Source organism: Podarcis vaucheri (assembly GCF_965113315.1).
Source record: "Podarcis vaucheri genome assembly, chromosome: 6".
Classification (NCBI taxonomy): domain Eukaryota; kingdom Metazoa; phylum Chordata; class Lepidosauria; order Squamata; family Lacertidae; genus Podarcis; species Podarcis vaucheri.
In genome coordinates, this window is record NC_138764.1 from 76,010,384 (window position 1) to 76,031,264 (window position 20,881).

Consider the following 20,881-nt stretch of genomic DNA (forward strand, 5'->3'; position numbering starts at 1 on the left):
ACACTTATTTTCTAGATGTAGCCCTTTAAGATCCACATTCTTCAGGCCAACAGGGTGGGAACAGTGGGGTGTGTGTGTGTGTGTGTGTGGACTCATAAGGCCTCAGTAAGAACAATATGCTCGCTTAGAATTATCTTCGGTGTTGTAACTACTGATCTGCCTCATAACCATGGGTTCTAGCTCAGAACAAAATATGAAACGTCATGAGTAGTCTGGGAAAGAGCAGTTTCCGTAGGGCAGGGACGTCCAATTCCCAAGAGGCTGCTATCTACTCCGGGGGTGGGAATCCAGCAGTGATCTACACATTTGGGGGGGTGAACCCAAAGTTGTTAAGCTTTTTGGGGGGAGCAGGCCAAAGTTGTTGAGCTTTTTTTAGTTTTGTTTTCGCAGTTGTGTGCTATTGAAGGGAAGAACAAGTGGGCTGGGCCAGATGCTCCCCCCCCCCCCGTGGAGGGAAGGGCCTCCGCGATCAACATCAATCTACCACTATCATCTGGGGATCGACCTGTCAATAGCGGTCGACCAGTTGGACATCCCTGCTGTAGGGCAAGGGGACTTTCAGTACCGTGATACCCTTCATTTGTTCATACTCTTCCCTCCACCACCCCAATCTCAAAATTCTGGATGAAATTTACATGCTATAACGACACAACTTGTGTCTCTTTGATTTTTTTATATTATCTACACCTCAGTCTCTCTACCATGGCACTCAGAAACGACTCAAAAATATATGCACTGCATAGAGACATTGACAGGACACTAGCTATGCTGTCCATCAGGGTTTTGTGTTTTTGAACACTGGAGAAACTCACTGTTTCATCTGATGACCAAGTCATTTGATGACAAAATCTGATAGTTCTGAGCTCTGGAAATTAATAAAGACTAGTCCAAACTTGGAATAAACACACAGAGCCACATTAACAATGAGACTCGATTATAGCTTTATTTAATTGGTACGAATTTTCCCTCCCAAGCAGAATCTTCCGGTTCCCTATTTGAAACAGAGCTAACCTTGTTTTTTCCAAGGATCTTGGCCCCATGAGCCAAGTATATTCTGCCACCGTATTATGAATAAGTCAGCAGCACATCAGCAATTATTTCACCCTCTTATCAGATCAGAAATCACACACTTCTGGTCTTCTGTGACCCAACGGGAAGCAGAAAAGCAGCAACCTTTCGAATTCAGGAGATCAATATAATCTGGGAACTATCTAGCTCCCAGGGCAAACCTACCCACTTCTATCAAGACTGCTGAATTTTTCAAGACAATAGATTTAATATCAGCCTATGAAAAATATATAAAAAAACAGGCCCTAAACAGAGCACACTGTTACATTATACAGTACACAGATGCATTCCCTTAGCTCAATACAAGCTCAAGACGCCTGCATGATGCAAGCAGAACAAATCATAGACCCAATATAGTCCCACCCGCACCCCAAGTTTTTTTTGTAGCAACATAACTGCTTGGGGAAAGGCTATAAAATTGGCTTGCCTGTCCCTCCAGATGTCCAAAACCGTAATCTGAAGTCTCCACTGACCAGTTTGCTAAGTTATTCCCACATATTGCAAACAGCATGTTTCATAATTAAAAGGCTTGGGGATTCCCCATGAGGAGGCTATAGCAGTGAATAGGGAAGTTTGCAGAATGCCAGCTTTAAACCAGGAAAATGGGGGTGGGGGTGGGATTGGACTACATACACTTTAATAGAACTGGCATTGCAATTGTAACGCATCAGTGTCCAGCAAGTTTAGCAAATATAGAATAAACACTTCCCAGTTGTTGGACATCAAAATTGCTGCTACATCAAAATTGACATTATTACCATAGAACACTGTGTGACTACTGGGACCTAGGCTGAAAAAACAATCCTCCATCAATGATTTAGAAATCTAGGGTTTTTCAGTTAATATATAGTTCACTTTACTCAACCATTAAATATATTTTGGAAAATTCATTTTATTTTTGGAGAGTGGCTGTCTAACAGGTGTAATTGATTGTGCAAGTCACTATCATGAAACAGTCAGGGTAAGATATTTGTATGAACATTCTAAGCCAACTGCTCTCTTCTTCTTCTTCTCCTCCAGCTTGGGAAAGCACTGGTCCCCCCGCCGCCCACCCCCAGGGTGGCAGAAGTCAGTCATTCTAAATATAATCCAGCTCCCTTTCTAAAGCCTCTATAACCCAGCACTCTGGCTACCGCAGAATGTATAAAATCCCTTGTACACTGCTGAATAGGACACTTTCATCAGGGAGAGCTAAGCTCATGAGAAACCTTGCTCTTTCTTTAATTGGTATCCCAACAGTCCTGGTAGGAGATGCCTTTCACTCACCTCTGCTATGAAAGACTTACACTTCCCTACAGTGTGAAAATATGCAGCATATGCCGGGATGCACTCAAGAGTTCCGACAGTGCAGGATTCAAGACCCACCCACCCCTGAAGTTTTAAAACACTGAATCTTCACCCCCTGCCCCAAAGACATTGTAAAGACTGCAGCCAAGAGCCCTAATAACCTTCAGCAGAAGCACAACTAGAAAGCAGTTCTAAGTGCACAAGCCACAGAAATTATTTGGATTCAAAACAAAACAGGAGACCCACCACTTTCACATGGTTTGACAACACAGGAATCGGGGCGGCCGGGGGGGGGGGAGGAGGAATGGCACCAACATATACAGTAACTCTCTCCGTTAGCACCAATGGAATGTTAGTGCAATGGATGCGTACAGATGTGACGAGCACGCTGGGGAAGCTCACTTGCCACACTTGTGCCACACACACACAGTCTGAGCTCAGGAGGATTCTGCTTTTCCAGTTTGAGTAGAAGCTAGATTAGCACAGCATTGATTGGCCAGCCCTTGAGTCACTCGTAAATGTTCCCCACCCACCCAAAGCATTGCTCTGTGCAGCGCCGATTAGCTGACAGCCATGGCTGAGTCATGAAACCTCCCCACTTTCTCAGAGCATGTTCCAAAGAGTAAAAAAACAACAACCAAGACCGAGCAAATACCCGCACAGTAAAATCCTTTTTGTCAAAATGCTAAACATCACAAGAAGCAGGTGACGTATGAAGGCCGGGAGCGGTGGTGGTGCGGAATAAACGCAAAGCAGACAGCTCACCTGAAACATGGCGGCCGTGTGGTGAGAAAGGAGAGAGAGAGACTGCTCTGGATTGTGTGTCAGCAAAGGCGCTCACCCTGCACAACCAACCCTCCCCACCCCAAAGGCCCACAAGCCCCCTCCTGTTTTCAGGAACGTCTGTACACAGCCTATGTTTCTGGAGCCAATGCAGGAAAAAAAGAAAAGTTTCGGAACATAATGCCAAAGAGACAAATAGCTGAGAAGGTGGCAAGTAAGATGGGCAGGCACAAGGTTGGGAGGGAAACTTATTAATGCCACATGTTTGGGTGAACACTGGATTCTGGGTGGGTTCAGAAGGGGAGAAGAGGGATTGTCTGGATACAGAAGATGGTTGCTTGCTTAGCAGGATACTTCCATAGTCTGAGGAGCACCAGCTGCTCCAGGAATTCCAGCCGCTGCCTCCACTGGGTTGCTGGCTTGAGACCGTGTTTGGCTGCTCTCTCCAGAGCCAACGCTGGAGGACGACTGGGTCCGGGAGCGGATCAGTCTGGTCATACTTGCAGATGGCACTGGAAGGAGAGAGGCAGTGAAGACCAGAAATAAGCAGGTTTTGTTTTACCTTACTAGGAAATGCCTTCGAAATGGAAGAAGTGTAAAGTGGAGGGGGGGGAGTGGTGCTGCAGGAAAACAAACAAAAGGACGCATCACCTTTTCGGAGCTGCCTCCAAGGCGATAGCGCAAGGTTACCCTGGCAAATGCAAGTTTCCCAAACCCATGTTTGCCATGGTGAAACAAATGTGGGGGGAGGTGTAAAGGAGAAACAGCAGGTGGGAATAGGTGCTTAATCCCTCCAACCTCCCCTGCAGATACAATCCCACCCAGCTGCTCCACCCCCACATTCCCTAGTTGTGCTTTCATTTTGTACCCCTCCCACTTGCAAGTGCCCCCCCCATCTGATGCATGATAGGATTGCCGTATTTCAAACAGTGACAACCCGGACAGAAAAGTTGTTGAGTCTTGCCCAACACTGTTGGACAGACATTGCTAGAGACAGCGGTATTCCGGAAATTCCAAACATATGGCAAACCTATGTATGAGGAAATTCCAGGGTTGAGAATTCAGTTTTATTTTTAGCATATGATTCCATTCTCAGGTATGAAAATGAAATGCACGCATATGATTGAGGATGCTTAAGGCTTGATGTGCATAACTGCCGAAGACTCATTGCAATGCAGTCACCTCTCTGTGTGTGCATAAGAGTGCATAAACTACTATGCTCACATAGTAGTTTTAAAAAAGAAGAAGCAGAAGCCAGGAATCATAGATTTTACTCCTGGATCATCACTGAGCTGCAGAACCATGCAACAGTCAACCAAATGCAAATGAAACCACTAAGAAAATTGTAGCGCAAGAAGCGTACAGTGGGATGGGCCTAAGAATGCAAAATGTCGCCAGGCCATGCTAGAAGCAGAGTAACGCATCAGAAAAAAAGTAACTCAGTCAAACCAGCCACACACTTGTAGGTACCTGACTCAGTGCTCAGGTGACTGAGCTGCACGTAAGGGACTGGAAGCAAAGACAAGAGAGGGAATGGGAAATACAGGTTAGTGTAGGAATGACATGCCTAGAAGAATGTACGCTGCTTGAGCACCAAGCCTGAACACTCAGTCTTTCAGTATTTGCAACATGGTAGAACTTCAGGCAACGTGCTTAACACCACACTAGATGACCTGCAAATATAGTTTCTAATTTCTTGGGCCTTTAAATGTCAAGCGATTCCCCCCCCCCGACCCTAAAATTAATTTCTGGCTATGTACCTTCTTTTTGCGGGACGCGGGTGGCGCTGTGGGCTAAAGCCTCAGCGCCTAGGGCTTGCCGATCGAAAGGTCGGCGGTTCGAATCCCCGCGGCGGGGTGCGCTCCCGCTGCTCGGTCCCAGCGCCTGCCAACCTAGCAGTTCGAAAGCACCCCCGGGGGCAAGTAGATAAATAGGTACCGCTTACCAGCGGGAAGGTAAACGGCGTTCCGTGTGCGGCTCTGGCTCGCCAGAGCAGCGTTGTCACGCTGGCCACGTGACCCGGAAGTGTCTCCGGACAGCGCTGGCCCCCGGCCAATAAATGTGAGATGGGCGCACAAACCCCAGAGTCTGGCAAGACTGGCCCGTTTGGGCAGGGGTACCTTTACCTTTACCTTTTTACCTTCTTTTTGCTACAGGCACACAGATCAGGAAGACAGGTGATGCAGGAATTTCCCCCCCCGATGAAGTTACCTGTAGCAAAAGGCTTGATCCTGTTTTGAATACAAGTACAGGGCTGCCAATCTAACCACAGGATAAAGGTAAAAGGGACCCCTGACCATTAGGCCCAGTCGTGGCAGACTCTGGGGTTGCGGTGCTCATCTCGCTTTATTGGCCGAGGGAGCCGGCATACAGCTTCCGGGTCATGTGGCCAGCATGACTAAGCCGCTTCTGGTGAACCAGAGCAGCGCACGGAAACACCGTTTACCTTCCCGCCGGAGCAGTACCTATTTATCTACTTGCACTTTGACGTACTTTCGAACTGCTAGGTTGGCAGGAGCAGGGACCGAGCAATGGGAGCTCACCCCGTTGCGGGGATTCGAACCGCCGACCTTCTGATCAGCAAGTCCTAGGCTCTGTGGTTTAACCCACAGTGCCACCCGCGTCCCTTTAACCACAGGATAGACCTTGGCAATTAACATTTCCCTTTCTGGAACTCTCCCAATTTAACCCACTCACCAAGGAATTTGGGAATCTGGAAAATATGCCTACAGTTCAAAGAAGACCTTCTTCCAAGTCCAGCAATATGCATGGCCCATATTGGCCAATAGTGAAAAACACCAAGTCTCAATGGAAAAAAAAATAGACCTATCAGCAGCCTAGTGGGGTCTGAATGACAGGTAATTCCCAATCCTGCCCTCTGTGAAATAAGTCAGTGTTGTTATAACTTACTGTAGCCCATTCCCTGCACGAAATACTTGAAGGCTTCAGTCAGTTTCCCAGGCTGAAAAAATAAATATAAATATAAGCATAAACATAAACATAAACATAAATATAGCCATTATTTATACCCCTAAAAGCATACAAGATGCAGGAAACCCACTAAAATGAGAGCTCACCTGAACGACTTGAGGGAGCCCTCCACAGTCTGCCATCTGCAAGAAGAAATGGAGAAAGGAGAGAGTCAAAACCAAGATAAAATGACATTCAGCTAAAAATGCTGAGCAAACAAATGAAGCCTAAATTAGCCCAGCAAGTGGTGGATTATAGCATCAAGCTGAGACACAGTGTCTATTTCCAGCAAACGTAGCTTTAAATTGAAGTTTCCTGAGGGAAAGAAAAGGAATGGCATGCTGAGACGGGGAGCCTTCAGTGACATTAGCCACTGGGGAAGACGGCAAAAGGGAAGTATATTTAATAGGGTTGAGGTTAGCCCTCATTTCTGGATTTGGACTAAGAGGAAGCACAGCTGCTAACAAACCCATTCCCTGCTGCCATTTCAGCCTCCAGAGTACACTTAAATGCAGGTATACAACTCTGATTTCTTCCTCTGTCATAACACTAGAACTCAGGGACCTCAAATGAAGACTCAAGGCAGGCAAAAGAAAATACGTCTTCATGCAGGGCATTGTTAAATTATGGCATTCACTCTTGCGTGAGATAGTGAAAGATATCAACTTGGATGGCTTTAAAAGAGTATTACACAAGTTAATGGAGAATAAGGCTATCAGGATGTCACCATTGCTATTGCCCTCTGGGTCTGCTTACGTGCTTCCCATAGGCATCTGGTCAGCCATTGTGAGAACAGAGTTATGAACTAAATGGGGCCTTTGGTCCAATCCAGCAGGCTGTTCTCATGTAGTGGAGGATGGCAAACCAGGAAACACAAGGAACTCTAGAATGACAGCCCCCAAGACAGCCACTCATAGTTGATGGTTACCTTCAAGAGTGTTGTATTCATTGGATCCAGCCGTGAATTGCATTCAACCTACAAAGCACAAAACAGCATTTATTTCCCCCCTCCGTTATTTATCTAATTCATAGTTATTACCAAGGATCCAGCGAAGGTGAGGACTGGATACAGGAATATCATACTTTAGCAGCAGCACATCGAAGCAAGGGATTTGGTGGATAAGTTACAATGTCCCTGTTCTTTCTCGGTAGTCGTGCCCACCCTGTGGAACGCCTTTCCGTCAGATGTCAAGGAAATAAACAACTATCTGACTTTTAGAAGACACCTGAAGGCAGCCCTGTTCAGGGAAATTTTTTATGTCTGATGTTGTATTGTGTTATAATTTGTTGGAAGCCGCCCAGAGTGGCTAGGGGAACCCAGTCAGATGGGCAACATAAGGAAGAAGAAGAAGAAGAAGTTAGGATTGAGAGTTTTTCCGGGTATCTGATGTGACTGATATATGCCCATATGAAAGATGCATGAACATGTAGACCAGAGGTACCCAATGTGGGGAACTCCAGATGTTGTTGGACTCCAATTCCCATAATCCTCACACAGCACAGACAAAGATGATGGGAACTGTAGTCCCAAAACACAGAGTGCACAATGTTGGTTATATCTAATAAAGTCTAGTTATGACATCAAAAGCCAATACAGTGAATAAAAAGCAGGACTTGGAAGTCCTGTGTTCAAATTTCTGCTCAGCCATTAAGCTTGCACAGCCTTATCTAACCTTAATGTTAAAAGCAGAATAAAATGACATAAATGAAACACTGAGGCAAGTCTCCAGGAAGCACAAAGCAGGGACAACACATACATTCTAAATTTCTCAACCTCCACAATTGACACTGAAAGCAGAGGTGCAGATTCACTGTTAACTATAGCAGCCAGAAAAACTGTGGTGCTGAAAACTCATTTGATTTGAGAACAGAGAATTTGAGAGGGAAGTGGCAACACCAATTCACACAACCACATCTCTCAGGGCTTGTGTTGATGTTATTTTACCCACTTGAATCTTTGTGAGAGCAGAAGGGAATGAACTGAGACACAGAGAGACAAAAAGAGTCGCTCGATATACATTGCCTTTATAACATCAGAATGGGCTGCATGGATCTAGACACAAGTATCTAATCGCCAGCACCCCAATCTGTGCCTAACTGGTAGGATATGTATGTTGAAACTTGCCCAGATGAGATCCCCCCACCCTCCCCTTGAACGTTAAGACACCAGGAGGAGAAATTATACCTGTGTCAAAGAGCTTTGACAGCTCATGAGTAATTAAAAGTATTTCATAACTCAGCTTATGACAGCTGTCAGACTTACTATTGCTAAATTTTGGAGTACTTTGAATGGCAATCTTTTTGAAATCTGATTTTTACAGATTTGGGACTTGGCTCTGATGGACAAGCTAACAGATAAAGTACAGCAATGATGGATTAGTAACAAAAATCAGACAAAGTTTATTTAAAAAAATGGTTCCGCTTTCTTTCTTATGCCCTCACAAAAGAACATGAATACAGACCACCAGCAATTCAAGGAGACCTCTGGAAGGACACCTTCATTTGCCAGGCAGAATACTTTTCAATAATTCCTTGACTATTCTGCTATCACAAAACTGTATTCTGGGAGGTGGGGAAATGGGAACTTTGTTATGATTATATATTGTGATATATGAAAATCAGTAAGTGAATAGTTTAAAAAGCAATGGCCTGTATTTTATCCTCACACAAATTCAAGACTCATGGATAGAAGCAAACATCTCACTTGATAAATACTACTTGAACGGATTGTGTGAAATTTGCAGAGTTTCTCCTGCCAAGAAAGGAAGGAAGTGGAGAGTAAGGAGTATAATAACCAGGCATACTTACCACAGCTTCAACTGCTGGTGAGCTGTCCCCAACCACTAATAAGACAGGACACCTGTACAAAATCCACAGGATAAAGTTGTAGTCTGCACAATTTAAACAAGCATCAACTCCTGCTGTCATAAATTCTGCTGTTTTATTTTTTGCTAAGAGTTGCTAGCATTTCTATAAAGCAACCCTAAACCAAGAAAATACCATCATTTGTATTACAGTTCCTGTTCATTTGAATACCCTACATTTCTGGTCTGCAATACATCTCCATTGCTCCGCAACAAAACATCCCACCATACTAGCTATTGGAGTCTTGGGAGAACCCCCAGAGAAGATTTGGGGAGACGCAGGAGGTGTGTAGGGGAGGGAAAGGTTTGTTGCACAAGCAGAAGACATTCCGTGCACAAAGTGACTTCACCGGATACAACATCACGTTCATGAATACTTCATTATGCTGTATTTCTATAAAGGTAAAGGTAAAGGTACCCCTGCCCGAACGGACCAGTCTTGACAGACTCTGGGGTTTGTGCGCCCATCTCACATCTATTGGCCGGGGGCCAGCGCTGTCCGAAGACACTTCCGGGTCACGTGGCCAGCGTGACAACGCTGCTCTGGCGAGCCAGAGCCGCACACGGAACGCCGTTTACCTTCCCGCTAGTAAGCGGTACCTATTTATCTACTTGCCCCCGGGGGTGCTTTCGAACTGCTAGGTGGGCAGGCGCTGGGACCGAGCAGCGGGAGCGCACCCCGCCGCGGGGATTCGAACCGCCGACCTTTCGATCGGCAAGCCCTAGGCGCTGAGGCTTTAGTATTTATTTAGTATTTCTATACTAGATCACTATTTCTTAATGTACTTAATGCCAGTGTACATTCATTCATTCATTCATTCAAACATGCCTGTACCAACTGATAGAGACACAGGGAAAGTGAACTCACCATATTTTGTTCATATGTACAACTTTTCCCCCACGATGGAGCTTGGGGAAATAATTATCTGTGCTTTAGGGCAGATACCCACTGTGCAGTGCAATGACGGGCTGAAGGCCTGTGACATGAAACATCTATCACCCCAGCAACAGTTTTTCAAACATCTGAAGGGCTATGGCATAAATGAATCACATTTGGTTTTTGTTGTTCCAGAGGGTAGCACCATAACCAATTGGTTTGAATTGCAAAAAAGGGGATTTCAACTGAACTTTAGGAAGAATCGCCACGGTGAAACAGAATGCCTAGAAGGCATTCCTTTGTTAGAGGTTTTTAAGCGGAGTCTGCACAGCCATGTATCTATCAATGGATTTCCTGCATTAGCAGCGGGTTGGGGTTTAACTGACTTGGAGGTCTTTTTCAACTTTAGGAGAGAGAAATGAATTAAATAAAAATAAAGGCAGTTAGATAGGCTGAAGTAGATATTTGGGGTGCAGATAACTCAATTAAGCGTCCAATTTGCAAGTTGTTCTACCAAAAGCATTGCAAAAGGAGATAAATCATGTACTACATTAATATTTTTAAAGGACGTGGAACTCTGGGTACATGGGCAATGGGGAAACAGAGGAAACAGAATACTGCTAAACTTAGAAAAGGAATTCCACATAATTTCAAGCACAGGTTCAAAGATGACCAAGATAAACTTACTTGAGTGTTTTTCCTGCCTCTTCAGTCATACCCAAGACTGGCCTCTCAATGTCCAGATCTCTACGGCTAGGAAGACAATAGGAGAGGACCAAGTCAAACAAGGCTGGGATGGAGGCAATGTGGGCATTGCCTAACTCAGGCATCCCCAAATTCGGACCTCCAGATGTTTTGGGACTACAACTCCCACCATCCCTAGCTAACAGGAGCAGTGGTCAGGGATGATGGGAATTGTAGTCCCAAAACATCTGGAGGGCCGTGTTTGGGGGTGCCTGGCCTAACTACTCTACGAGGTGCACAATTTCCCTCTTGTTACCAACAAGAGGCACATGTGCTTTAGTCCCCACCCACCCCTCAGCTTGCCACATGACTACTTTATCTCCTAGTTGTTTGCTCTATTCATAAGCTAGAAAGCATAAAAAGAATGAAGCAACCAGACTAAGATTTTGCTTAGATAAAAAAAGCCCTGACAACTAGAACAACATTATAGGGTCACATGTCAATGACACTGGATCTTAAACTAAAGAAGGGAACCTGGTAATCTTCTTGAACGAGGGAGGCTCTTTGATGTTTTTAAAACAAAGGCTATTCCAATATACATGCTGTCAACTGCTGCAGAAGCACTATGTATGCACAATTATACTTTCAAGGTTGGGGTGGGGGGTGAAACAGGATTCTATACCAGTCTTGTACCTGTTATAGGAGGTGACAAAGAGCTGTAAGTTCTCCTGATTGATGTCCTGTGCAATATGAAGTCTGTAGGTCTGGATCAGCTCCAAGTTAGCTTGCAGTTCTTCCTAGTGAAGAATGACAAATATTCTAATCAGTTGTCTTGCTAACCATGCTATTCAAAAAAAAAGCAAATATACAAGGAATTTGTCAAATGAAACTACAAAAAACCCTTTCAATACAAGCTTTCAAACATGTCTTTTATGACTCATTTGCTCTAGTTTGCCTTTTACAATGTTTTTAATGAAACTGATTCCTGAAACTTGGCACTTCTTTATAATTCTGATTATGTGGTTTTTGTAAACACTCTGATGTATTTCAAATTAAACTCCTTTAGTTGTACACTACATTGAGAGGCCTACGCCCTAAGAGACAGAATATAAATATTACAAATAAAACACTTGTATGAAGAGCTTGCTGTAAAGGAAGGAGAGATAGTGGGAGGTCACATATACATGTACTTGCAGCATGAGTATACACATAAAGAATCAACACACAGGAAATATTCCAATGCTGGAATGTTTAGCAATGCCTGGTCATCCCAGAATGCTCAAGAAAAGGGGAGCAGAATGTCAACACACACTTTTTTTTTACTCATTCAACAACTCAAAACTGAGACAGTAATAATGTTATTGTAAGCAGCTACTGAGGTTAGGATCAAAGCAGTTCATTTTTATTTAAAGTTCTTTATATTAATAGGCATTTTCGATATTGGATCCAGCAGTTGACTTACATGACCAAAATGGTGAGCCAGAACAATGTCCACAATGTTTGTTGTCCACCCAGAAAACTGGAAAAAAAAGAAAAGTCAAATTATTTCAAGTGGTGGCACTACACGGTAGTCAAGCAACACAGAACAGGCTGCAGTCACAACTCCAACACCCATTTACTTTTGAAGAAACCACATTAAATCCAATGGGATTTTACTTCTGCGCAGACATGATGGGGCTAATGAAAGATGTAATCCAAGATCTGGAGGGGACCACACTGGCTACCCTCATGTGCATAAATCTGGCAAACAATTATGCAACAGTGCATATGAAGGCAAAAGTATTTTTTTTTCTTGTTTAAAAGTTCCATCCCACTTTTATTTATTTTTTAAACTGCCTGTTGCATTCCATATGCATTGCCATAGAAAAAGTACCGTATTTTTCTGTTTATAATACTAATTTTTTCCCCTGAAAAATTAGGGGGTGTCTTATACTCTAGGCCATGAGTAGGCAAACTAAGACCTGGGGGCCGGATCCGGCCCAATCACTTTCTAAATCCGGCCCACGAACGGTCATGGAATGAGCGTGTTTTTACATGAGTAGAATGTGTGCTTTTATTTAAAATGCATCTCTGGTTTATTTGTGGGGCATAGGAATTCGTTCATTCCCCCCAAAAAAATATAGTCCTGTCTGAGGGACAGTGGACTGGCCCCCTGCTGAAAAAGTTTGCTGACCTCTGCTCTGGGCCATCTCCCCCCCCCTTTTTCTTAAATCTGAGTCCCCCAAAATAGGGGGCGTCTTATAGATGGAAAAATATGGTATATAAAAAAGTATATTCATTGGCTCTGTGTCAGCTACATGGCTGGGTATCTCTAGTGATACAACGTAAGTAATTAGAATAAAGAAGAGAAGAGTTTGACCTTTGCTTTAAAAAAGCAAACCAATGAAAGGCAAAGGAGTCATCAATAATATCAAAGCATTCACTAAAACCTAATTCCAGTAACTGAATAATGTAAATCAGCATTGGCATTCCAATTATGGAAGAACAATCCTACCTTGGATGCTGCCCAGTCCATCCATCCTTTTCCACATGGGTCAATGTTAACAAGTACCAGACCTTCCACCAAGTCAGGGTGATGCAACTAAAAAATAAAAAAACCACTTGTAAATTGCAGGTAGAAAAAGATTTAATCCTCCCTTTCCCCCAAAGATTGGCATGAGAATCTGGGACACGGCTTATGTGACTCAGCTGTCTAATATGATAAGAGTAAGGAAAGAGAGTTTTTTAACCTGAAAAACAGACCACTTTTGTTATATAATGTAATAATAAGGTTCAAGATATGGTACAACCTTACTCTTCATTAGCAGTAACTGAATTACTGATTTCAGTCTCGATTAGTAAAGCGTACTTGATTATATATAATTTTGTTCCTAAAAGCAAGATAACACGAGCCAGAAAGATGAAACTTTTATAAAATAACTTAACTGTTTTTCTTAAGTTCTGGTTAGATTAAAAAAAATGGAAATGGAAAATGAGGATTTAATACATTTCAATTCAAAATGAACTTCTTTTTTGAGGAACATGTCTAGTGTGTATGTTCCCAAATACTGTGCTTTAAAACGCAAAGGAGTATGAATGACTAGCCTAGACCACAGTAACTATAAGGCAACCATGTATGAGCTCCTTGAAAGGTGGTATATAAATGCAATACAATAAAATGAAATGAAATAGCCACAATATTAAGGGTGTATGCCAAAGAGCTCAGTTTAGCCTGGGAAATAATACATGAGAAGACTAGTAGACTTAACTGGCACTTAAGGGATGGGGGTGGCGCTGTGGGTTAAACCACAGAGCCTAGGACTTGCCAATCAGAAGGTTGGCAGTTCAAATCCCCGCAACGGGGTGAGCTCCCGTTGCTCGGTCCCTGCTCCTGCCAACCTAGCAGTTCGAAAGCACAGCAAAGTGCAAGTAGATAAATAGGTACTGCTCCAGCGGGAAGGTAAACGGTGTTTTCGTGCGCTGCTCTGGTTTGCCAGAAGCGGCTTAGTCATGCTGGCCACATGACCCGGAAGCTGTACGCCGGCTCCCTCGGCCAATAAAGCAAGATGAGCGCCACAACCCCAGAGTCGGCCACGAGTGGACCTAATGATCAGGGGTAAATTTACCTTTAACAGTAAATTTACTGGTTTGTTGAGTGATCACCCTCCTGGAATTGAATAGCAGCCCACAAGGATCTATCCATCACTTTGAATTAACTGTCTCACCTTTCATCAACTTTTTATGGAAGTCCTTCCTCCAGAGGGGTTGGGACATCCATGATTCAGGCCACTTGCTCTTACCAGTATTTCTCATTACTGCACTCATCTCTGCTACGTGTGTTTTTATAAACAGGCAGCCCTATTCATGGAGCACAGAGAGACAGAATTTGTTCACACAGGGAAATCAACAGTCAGAGGCTACTTACTGCAAACTTGCTAAGGATATAAGCGCCAGCTCCAACGCCAATACCAATTACGCTTTTCAGACTGAAAGAGAGTTCAAAGTGAGAACATGCTTCAAAGCCCATAACATACCCAGCCATCGTCCTTTAGATCAGCAATGAGATGGGTGATCTGCTGGAAGGGAGCTACTGTGGTTCATGGTGAAGAACAATGGGGTGGTTACAAAAATACTGCATGTATAATTTAAATGAAACTGAGCAACTGCTTCATTTCTATGCATCCTAAACACATGTCTCTCCTCTATTCCCGGGGAAGATTCTGGGGAATGAGGACATGCTATGTGGACATCCTGCAGTGAAGCAAATTATTAAAGGTCTGGGTGTCTTTGTATACTTGCCTCAGGTGCGTAAGAACAGCAGGGAGCATTTCAGCTAATTCATCAATAGAGGGATACTGGTATCTGAAACCATAAAAAGGGGGTGTTAGTTAACAAGAGAGGCTGCCAATAGCTGACATACATTAACTCAAAACCTAAAGATGTTATTTCAAGGCACATTGTCAAACACACAATTCTGCAAGGAGGTTCCAATAATAATAGATCCTGGGGCTGAAGCATGACATATGGGAATAAATACGTATACTGACCAAAATCACACAATTTAAAAGCTGAAGTAGCTCACAAGAGACCTTCGTCTTGCAGGCAACACTCCCAATAGCATACATCTCCCCAGCTCCCAAGGGAGACTCTACAGCTACCTCCACAGCAAAGACCCAAAAAACAGGCATGGCAAGTCTGGCTCTCTCTGTTTGCCTTTGTATTTCAAGCTCTCTCAACAATAGCGGTAGAATTCTGTACAGCAAAAGGAGAGCAAGGAACTAGGTACAGCCCTTGTCAAAATCCTTCCAATCCATACATTATCACATCTACATAACTTCCACCTCATTAAGGAGTGCTACAGCATTATATAGGGGACACGGGTGGCGCTGTGGGTTAAACCACAGAGCCTAGAACTTGCCGATCAGAAGGTCGGCAGTTTGAATCCCCGTGATGGGGTGAGCTCCCATTGCTCGGTCCCTGCTCCTGCCAATCTAGCAGTTTGAAAGCACATCAAAGTGCAAGTAGATAAATAGGTACCGCTCCAGCGGGAAGGTAAACGGCGTTTCCGTACACTGCTCTGGTTTGCCAGAAGCGGCTTAGTCATGCTGGCCACATGACCCAGAAGCTGTCTGTGGACAAACGCCGGTTCCCTCAATCAGTAAAGCAAGATGAGCGCAGCAAACCCAGAGTCGTCTGCGACTGGACCCAACGGTCAGGGGTACCTTTAACTTTACAACATTATATAGCAGAAGTACTATAGAAAACTACAAAACGGAGACCACATAAAAAAATGAGAGTAGCAATTAAACTACAATGCAGCAGTTAATGAAACTTGGATTGAAGAATTCTTTTTAAAGCCGGGCTTTCTTTTTTCCCAGTGGAGAGAATTGCACAAATAGGGTGTCACCACTGAAAAAGCCTTGTCTCAATCTGTCTGACGTGTCTTATCAACATGCCATACAACAGGACCTCAGAGACTGGTCTTAAAACCTGGCGCAGGCAGCCCCAGGGAAAGAGATCAGAGAGATGCTACTGCACTTACCCAGAGGGGAAAGGGGGAGCCCCTTCTTGCTGTCCTGGGGCATCGACATGGCACACAGCAAAGTGCTGAGTGATTTCCTGCATGTCTTCAAAGTTGAAAAAAGCATTGAAGCAGGACTTATCTGTAAGAAAAATGCTGGGAATGACCAAGTCTGAAAGCACTGCTCCTTTCTGACTTTAGGTTCATGTTTTGCACTGTGACTGTGACCACACCAAACAAGAAAGGAAGGAAGGAAGGAAGGAAGGAAGGAAGGAAGGAAGGAAGGCTGGCTGGAACCGAATGTGTGCCATGGTTCTCTCTTGTCCTTAAAGTCACCAGTAAGAATATAGTTGCTGAACTTGCAATCCAAAAATTGCCTAGGTCTGCTTACCTAGAAATAAAGGGGACTTACGGTTTAGGCCAATATCATGGTATGTGAGGATGGCGGGCCTGTTTCCTTTTGGGGTGCCCCGCATAGTGACATGAACAACTCCACAAGCTGTCTCGATGTCATGCTCCTATAGGAAAAAACAAACAACCCACCTGGCTATTAGAGAAAACAAGCGCTGAGGAGACATCTTGGCTGGGAAGCAGTGAGCCCCCAGCAACAGGCTTATTAATCATTGAGGAAATGTGTTTCCTGTTTAGACATGGAGCACTCAAGGTGACTTACAAATAATAACAAAAGAGTTGAAAAATGGTCACACTAAAACAAGTTGGAATACTGCTTTGTCAACTAAAAGAGAAATGATAACGAAACATACATATTACCACTGGCAAGTTGTGGAGGGGGAGGGTATATATGTTTTATTCTGTCCATGTTTCATTCTATCAATAAAAACCTTAAAAAAACACAGGCACAATTCAATAAATGCTTTAAAAACACACACACACACATTTCCAGTGGCTGGTAGAACTTGCATAGCAAAGGTGCCAGCTGGATCTCTCAAGGAAGAGAATTCCACATAGCCAGTGTCACAATAGAAAAAGCCCAGCTGTATACCCTCTTACTTCTCACTAAGGGATGCAGAGCATATGTGTTTCCTATGGTATGGTAGATGTCCCATTCACAATATCATATACTTGCCACCTACATCAGCAGTTCAGGAACCTGACAACCAATCGGGTGCCTGATACATCATGATATCAGGTTGCACACCAAAGCAGTCTGAGTGAAAGCAGCAATGGATGCACTGAACTGAAAGACATTGGCAGTTATTCTAATCTATCCCAAGCCCTAATCGGAACTCACGGGACTCTTGTAAAACAGATAGCAGATGCAGTGGTACCTCTGGTTACGAACTTAATTCGTTCTGGAGGTCGGTTCTTAACCCGAGGTACCACTTTAGCTAATGGGGCCTGCCGCGCCATTAACCCGAGGTACTACTTCTGGGTTAGTGGAGTCTGTAACCTGATGTGTTTGTAACCCAAGGTGTTTGTAACCCGAGGTACCACTGTATAGAGGAAAACACAAACATTGTCAATACACCTGGTACAGCAGCTTTTATGAAAGCAGATACTCTATGATGATTAGAAACAAAAAAGGCCCCTTAAGATAGAAACATCAGCTTGAGTTATTGAAATTTAACGTGCCCAAATAGTGCATTGTGAGTTATGCCTGGCTCAAAACCTATTTAGCTGCATGTAAATTTCACTAATTTATATGGAAATTTCTTCTCCATATTAATACATGGTATCTGCTTCTCTCTCTGAAAGCCACCTGGTCAGCCTTTCTCAGTCATTTAGTGACCCCTCCAAACTGTCCTCTGAAGAAGACGCAGACATGCAAAAAGGATGCCAAGCAATAATGAAAGCAAACTAGCAACTATGAAGTATATGAAGTTACCAGGGATGGAAGACCTCGGTTAGTCGTTTACATATAAATGGCAAAGGTGATAGCAAAGATGGAAGGAATTAAAATGAAAGTCAGAGCAGGATCTTGGCAACCCTTCTTGCAAAAGCAGAATGTAGAAGCACAGTACGAGCCTCTAAGACAGCTTCCCCTGGCCTGAAATCCTCCAGTTGTGGATAGACCAGAACTCCCATCATCCCTGACCACTAGTCATGCTGGCTGGGACTGATAAGGAGTTGGAGTCCAAAATCATCTAGAGGGGACTAGATTTCAGGAAGATTGCTCTGGCCTACTAGATCTTAAGGCGATATTTCATTTTTATTAAGGTCATGGAATATTATCATAATATGGCTAAAGGTCAACTGTATTTCATAAACAGGAAAAAGGTTGTGGCGTACACACTACAAAAGATCTGTGTTAAAAATAAACTGCATATGTGAAAGTGTGCCCACCAGAAACTATTGTTGTGGCATCTGTCTGTCTCAACAGACAATGGAGTGCATATTCAGGGGTGAAGTCAAACTGCTACGTTAGCAGCCCCCAAGTAACCTGCCTGAGGTGAAAGCCTGGGTAGTGTGTGTGGAAGTCCTGGGCTGCCCAGACGTTAAGAACCCCTCTTGGCCTCGCTGATGTGGTCCAAAGGAAAGTAGAGCAATACGTTTGGCACCAGCTTGGCTGCAGGAGTTGCCAGAAGGAAGCATAAAAGCTGCCATCCCATGGTCTTAGGGACTCCACTCTGGATTTGTATAAGGGTGTACTCCTTTGTCTTTTCTTTTCCCAGGTCAACTGACAGTATGACCACAGCAGTCTGCTTTCATGGGATACAGCTGTTGTTTCCTAGCAGCTGGGCACTGCAGCTAAGCAACTGCAGGTATGTTCAGAAAAATAATTTGGAGTGGGCAAAGCAATGTAGGCAGGGAAAGTAAAGCCTCAGCAACCCCCTCCCCCCAAAAAAACCCTAATAAATCTGAAAACAAATGAAAGGTAACAAAGGGCTTATCCACACTTCGACTTGTCCTGCCGTCCCCCATCCCCGGAAAACTTCTCTTTAGCGCTCAGCCAGAGCAACCACCCCTTTCCCCATGTTCTGATCTATTGTGGAAGTGTGGATGAGGCCAAAGAGTGTGAAAGAAGAAGAGTTGGGACATCTGATCTCCCAGTGGCTTGGGGAAAGATCCTTACAGCCTGGACAGAAGGCGCCATCTTTTGACAAGAACTCAGCGTCCACTTGGAGCAACATGACACAGCTGATTCTACGGCTCAAATCCTTCCTTTTCGCCTTCATTCTGAACTCCTAAGCTAGCAATCAAGTGGTCAGTTCAGTGTGCCGCTTCTGATTAGGAGTTGGTGTCAATATACAGTGGTACCTCGGGTTACATAAGCTTCAGGTTACATACGCTTCAGGTTACAGACTCCGCTAACCCAGAAATAGTGCTTCAGATTAAGAACTTTGCTTCAGAATGAGAAGAGAAATCGTGATCCGGCGGTGCAGCGGCAGCAGGAGGCCCCATTAGCTAAAGTGGTGCTTCAGGTTAAGAACAGTTTCAGGTTAAGAACGGACCTCCGGAATGAATTAAGTACGTAACCTGAGGTACCACTGTATGTGTGTCTGAGTGTGTGTGTATATATTACTTTTTACATATAAATTAAAAGCTATTTGATGTTCTGAACTGCATTCAGTGGACATGGTGTTCTTACCTCCACCCCTCATTAAATATTGAGGTTGGGCTTTATGCACAAAACCTTCTACAGACATGCCTTACTAAGTTTTACCCAGATGAAGATGAGTATTGCTCACATATCAGTGCATGTAATGCAACAAGACAGCCTGTTATAAGGACTCTGAAACTTAAGCTCTGTTCATGTGCTACTTGCATGTAGAGTGAAAGCACAGGAAAAGTAGCCATGGGGTCATGCATTTAGTCCCACCCCCAGTAGTGAACTGCTCCTACATCTGCACCATGTTGAGCATAACATCTGCAGGGAGGAGCTTTCTCTGTGCAGGATTTAGTGTCCTGCATCGTAAATCAAAAGGGGAGCTCCATGCACAGAAAAGACTCCCTGCTGCAGACATTATGCTCAACAGGACAATGGCGGGAATTGGAAGAGCAGCAGCATGACTTCGGGGGTTGTGCTAAATGCGTGGCCTGAAGGTCCCCTTCGCCACACTTGCCCTTTACACATGAGTATTGCATGAACAGGGCTTAAGTCACAACTGAAATAGACCAAGTTTCAGGTATAGGAACTGACATTGCCTGAAAATACGTGAAATAATATTGATGTTACTCCCAAACATTTCCACCAAAGGCGGTGTGGGGTAACTAACCGGTTTGGACTGGATTTAAACAGCAGATGGCACTAATCCCCCTTTTAGTTTGCAGTGCTTCCCGCCCACTTTGGGGAGACAGCAGCCCTGCCCTAGAAGATTCATTAGGTGAACATGGTGTGAAGTCTGATTGCTTTCTCAAGATCAGCCTGCTGCTGGCATCCCACGTGAGGCTATCAAGAGCAGCTCTGACGTCTGCTTTCACATTTGAAGTGTGAGCAAGCTAGTGTATGTTATGTACAGGAAGGGTGAAGACACGAGTTGCACATTATCTGCAGGAGGCTGCACAGATTACAGTGACACATCTGCACCGTTGTTTTTAAAGACAAAGAGGTTTAATTAACAAGAGCAAAAGATTTAGCAAAAGGTATTTAAGAAGCAGATCAGCAACACTTTCCTAACTTTGAGCACACATGCAGTAAGTCTCAGAGGATTACTATTTCTGGTAGGAAAAATATTAAGCAAGTTTGAGATGTATGCAAGAGAAATACAAGGTGTTTAAAAAACCCCACCCCTATGTATTTTGCCTTGGTGACAATTATACAAAAAATACTGAAGAAATGGGTCATTTCAGGGACTAAAGTAGGAAACCTGCAGAGAGTTTTAGCCTATAAACTCTGCAAACACAGTTCAAAGTCCTGTCTTTCTGTTAGCTAGTATGCATTCCATG

The 20,881-nt window shown here is 43.9% G+C and overlaps 1 protein-coding gene and 1 long non-coding RNA gene across 6 annotated transcripts in view; both read right to left on the reverse strand.

Annotated features, from left to right (window-relative positions):
* Nucleotides 1-917: 917 nt before the first annotated feature.
* The window catches only part of NDRG3 (NDRG family member 3), a 58,781-nt gene continuing 38,817 nt past the window's right edge, over nucleotides 918-20,881 (reverse strand). For 3 of the 5 annotated variants that reach the window (XM_082228675.1, XM_082228674.1, XM_082228673.1), the window contains 14 exons: nucleotides 16,446-16,551; nucleotides 16,055-16,175; nucleotides 14,812-14,874; nucleotides 14,438-14,498; nucleotides 13,028-13,114; nucleotides 11,996-12,052; nucleotides 11,227-11,330; nucleotides 10,537-10,602; nucleotides 8,917-8,968; nucleotides 7,037-7,084; nucleotides 6,216-6,251; nucleotides 6,049-6,100; nucleotides 4,609-4,647; nucleotides 918-3,650 (listed from right to left, as the gene is read on the reverse strand). In XM_082228675.1, the coding sequence (XP_082084801.1) occupies nucleotides 3,481-3,650; nucleotides 4,609-4,647; nucleotides 6,049-6,100; nucleotides 6,216-6,251; nucleotides 7,037-7,084; nucleotides 8,917-8,968; nucleotides 10,537-10,602; nucleotides 11,227-11,330; nucleotides 11,996-12,052; nucleotides 13,028-13,114; nucleotides 14,438-14,498; nucleotides 14,812-14,874; nucleotides 16,055-16,175; nucleotides 16,446-16,551 (1,062 nt within the window). In that variant the 3' untranslated portion in view covers nucleotides 918-3,480. The remainder of the gene's footprint in view (nucleotides 3,651-4,608; nucleotides 4,648-6,048; nucleotides 6,101-6,215; nucleotides 6,252-7,036; nucleotides 7,085-8,916; nucleotides 8,969-10,536; nucleotides 10,603-11,226; nucleotides 11,331-11,995; nucleotides 12,053-13,027; nucleotides 13,115-14,437; nucleotides 14,499-14,811; nucleotides 14,875-16,054; nucleotides 16,176-16,445; nucleotides 16,552-20,881) is intronic. The other 2 variants (XM_082228677.1, XM_082228676.1) reach the window with 1 other exon arrangement.
* On the reverse strand, nucleotides 4,864-5,416 carry LOC309535539. The gene is made up of 2 exons (XR_014221281.1): nucleotides 5,279-5,416; nucleotides 4,864-4,898 (listed from the first exon to the last, which is right to left on the reverse strand). It is a non-coding gene; the product is annotated as an uncharacterized lncRNA (long non-coding RNA).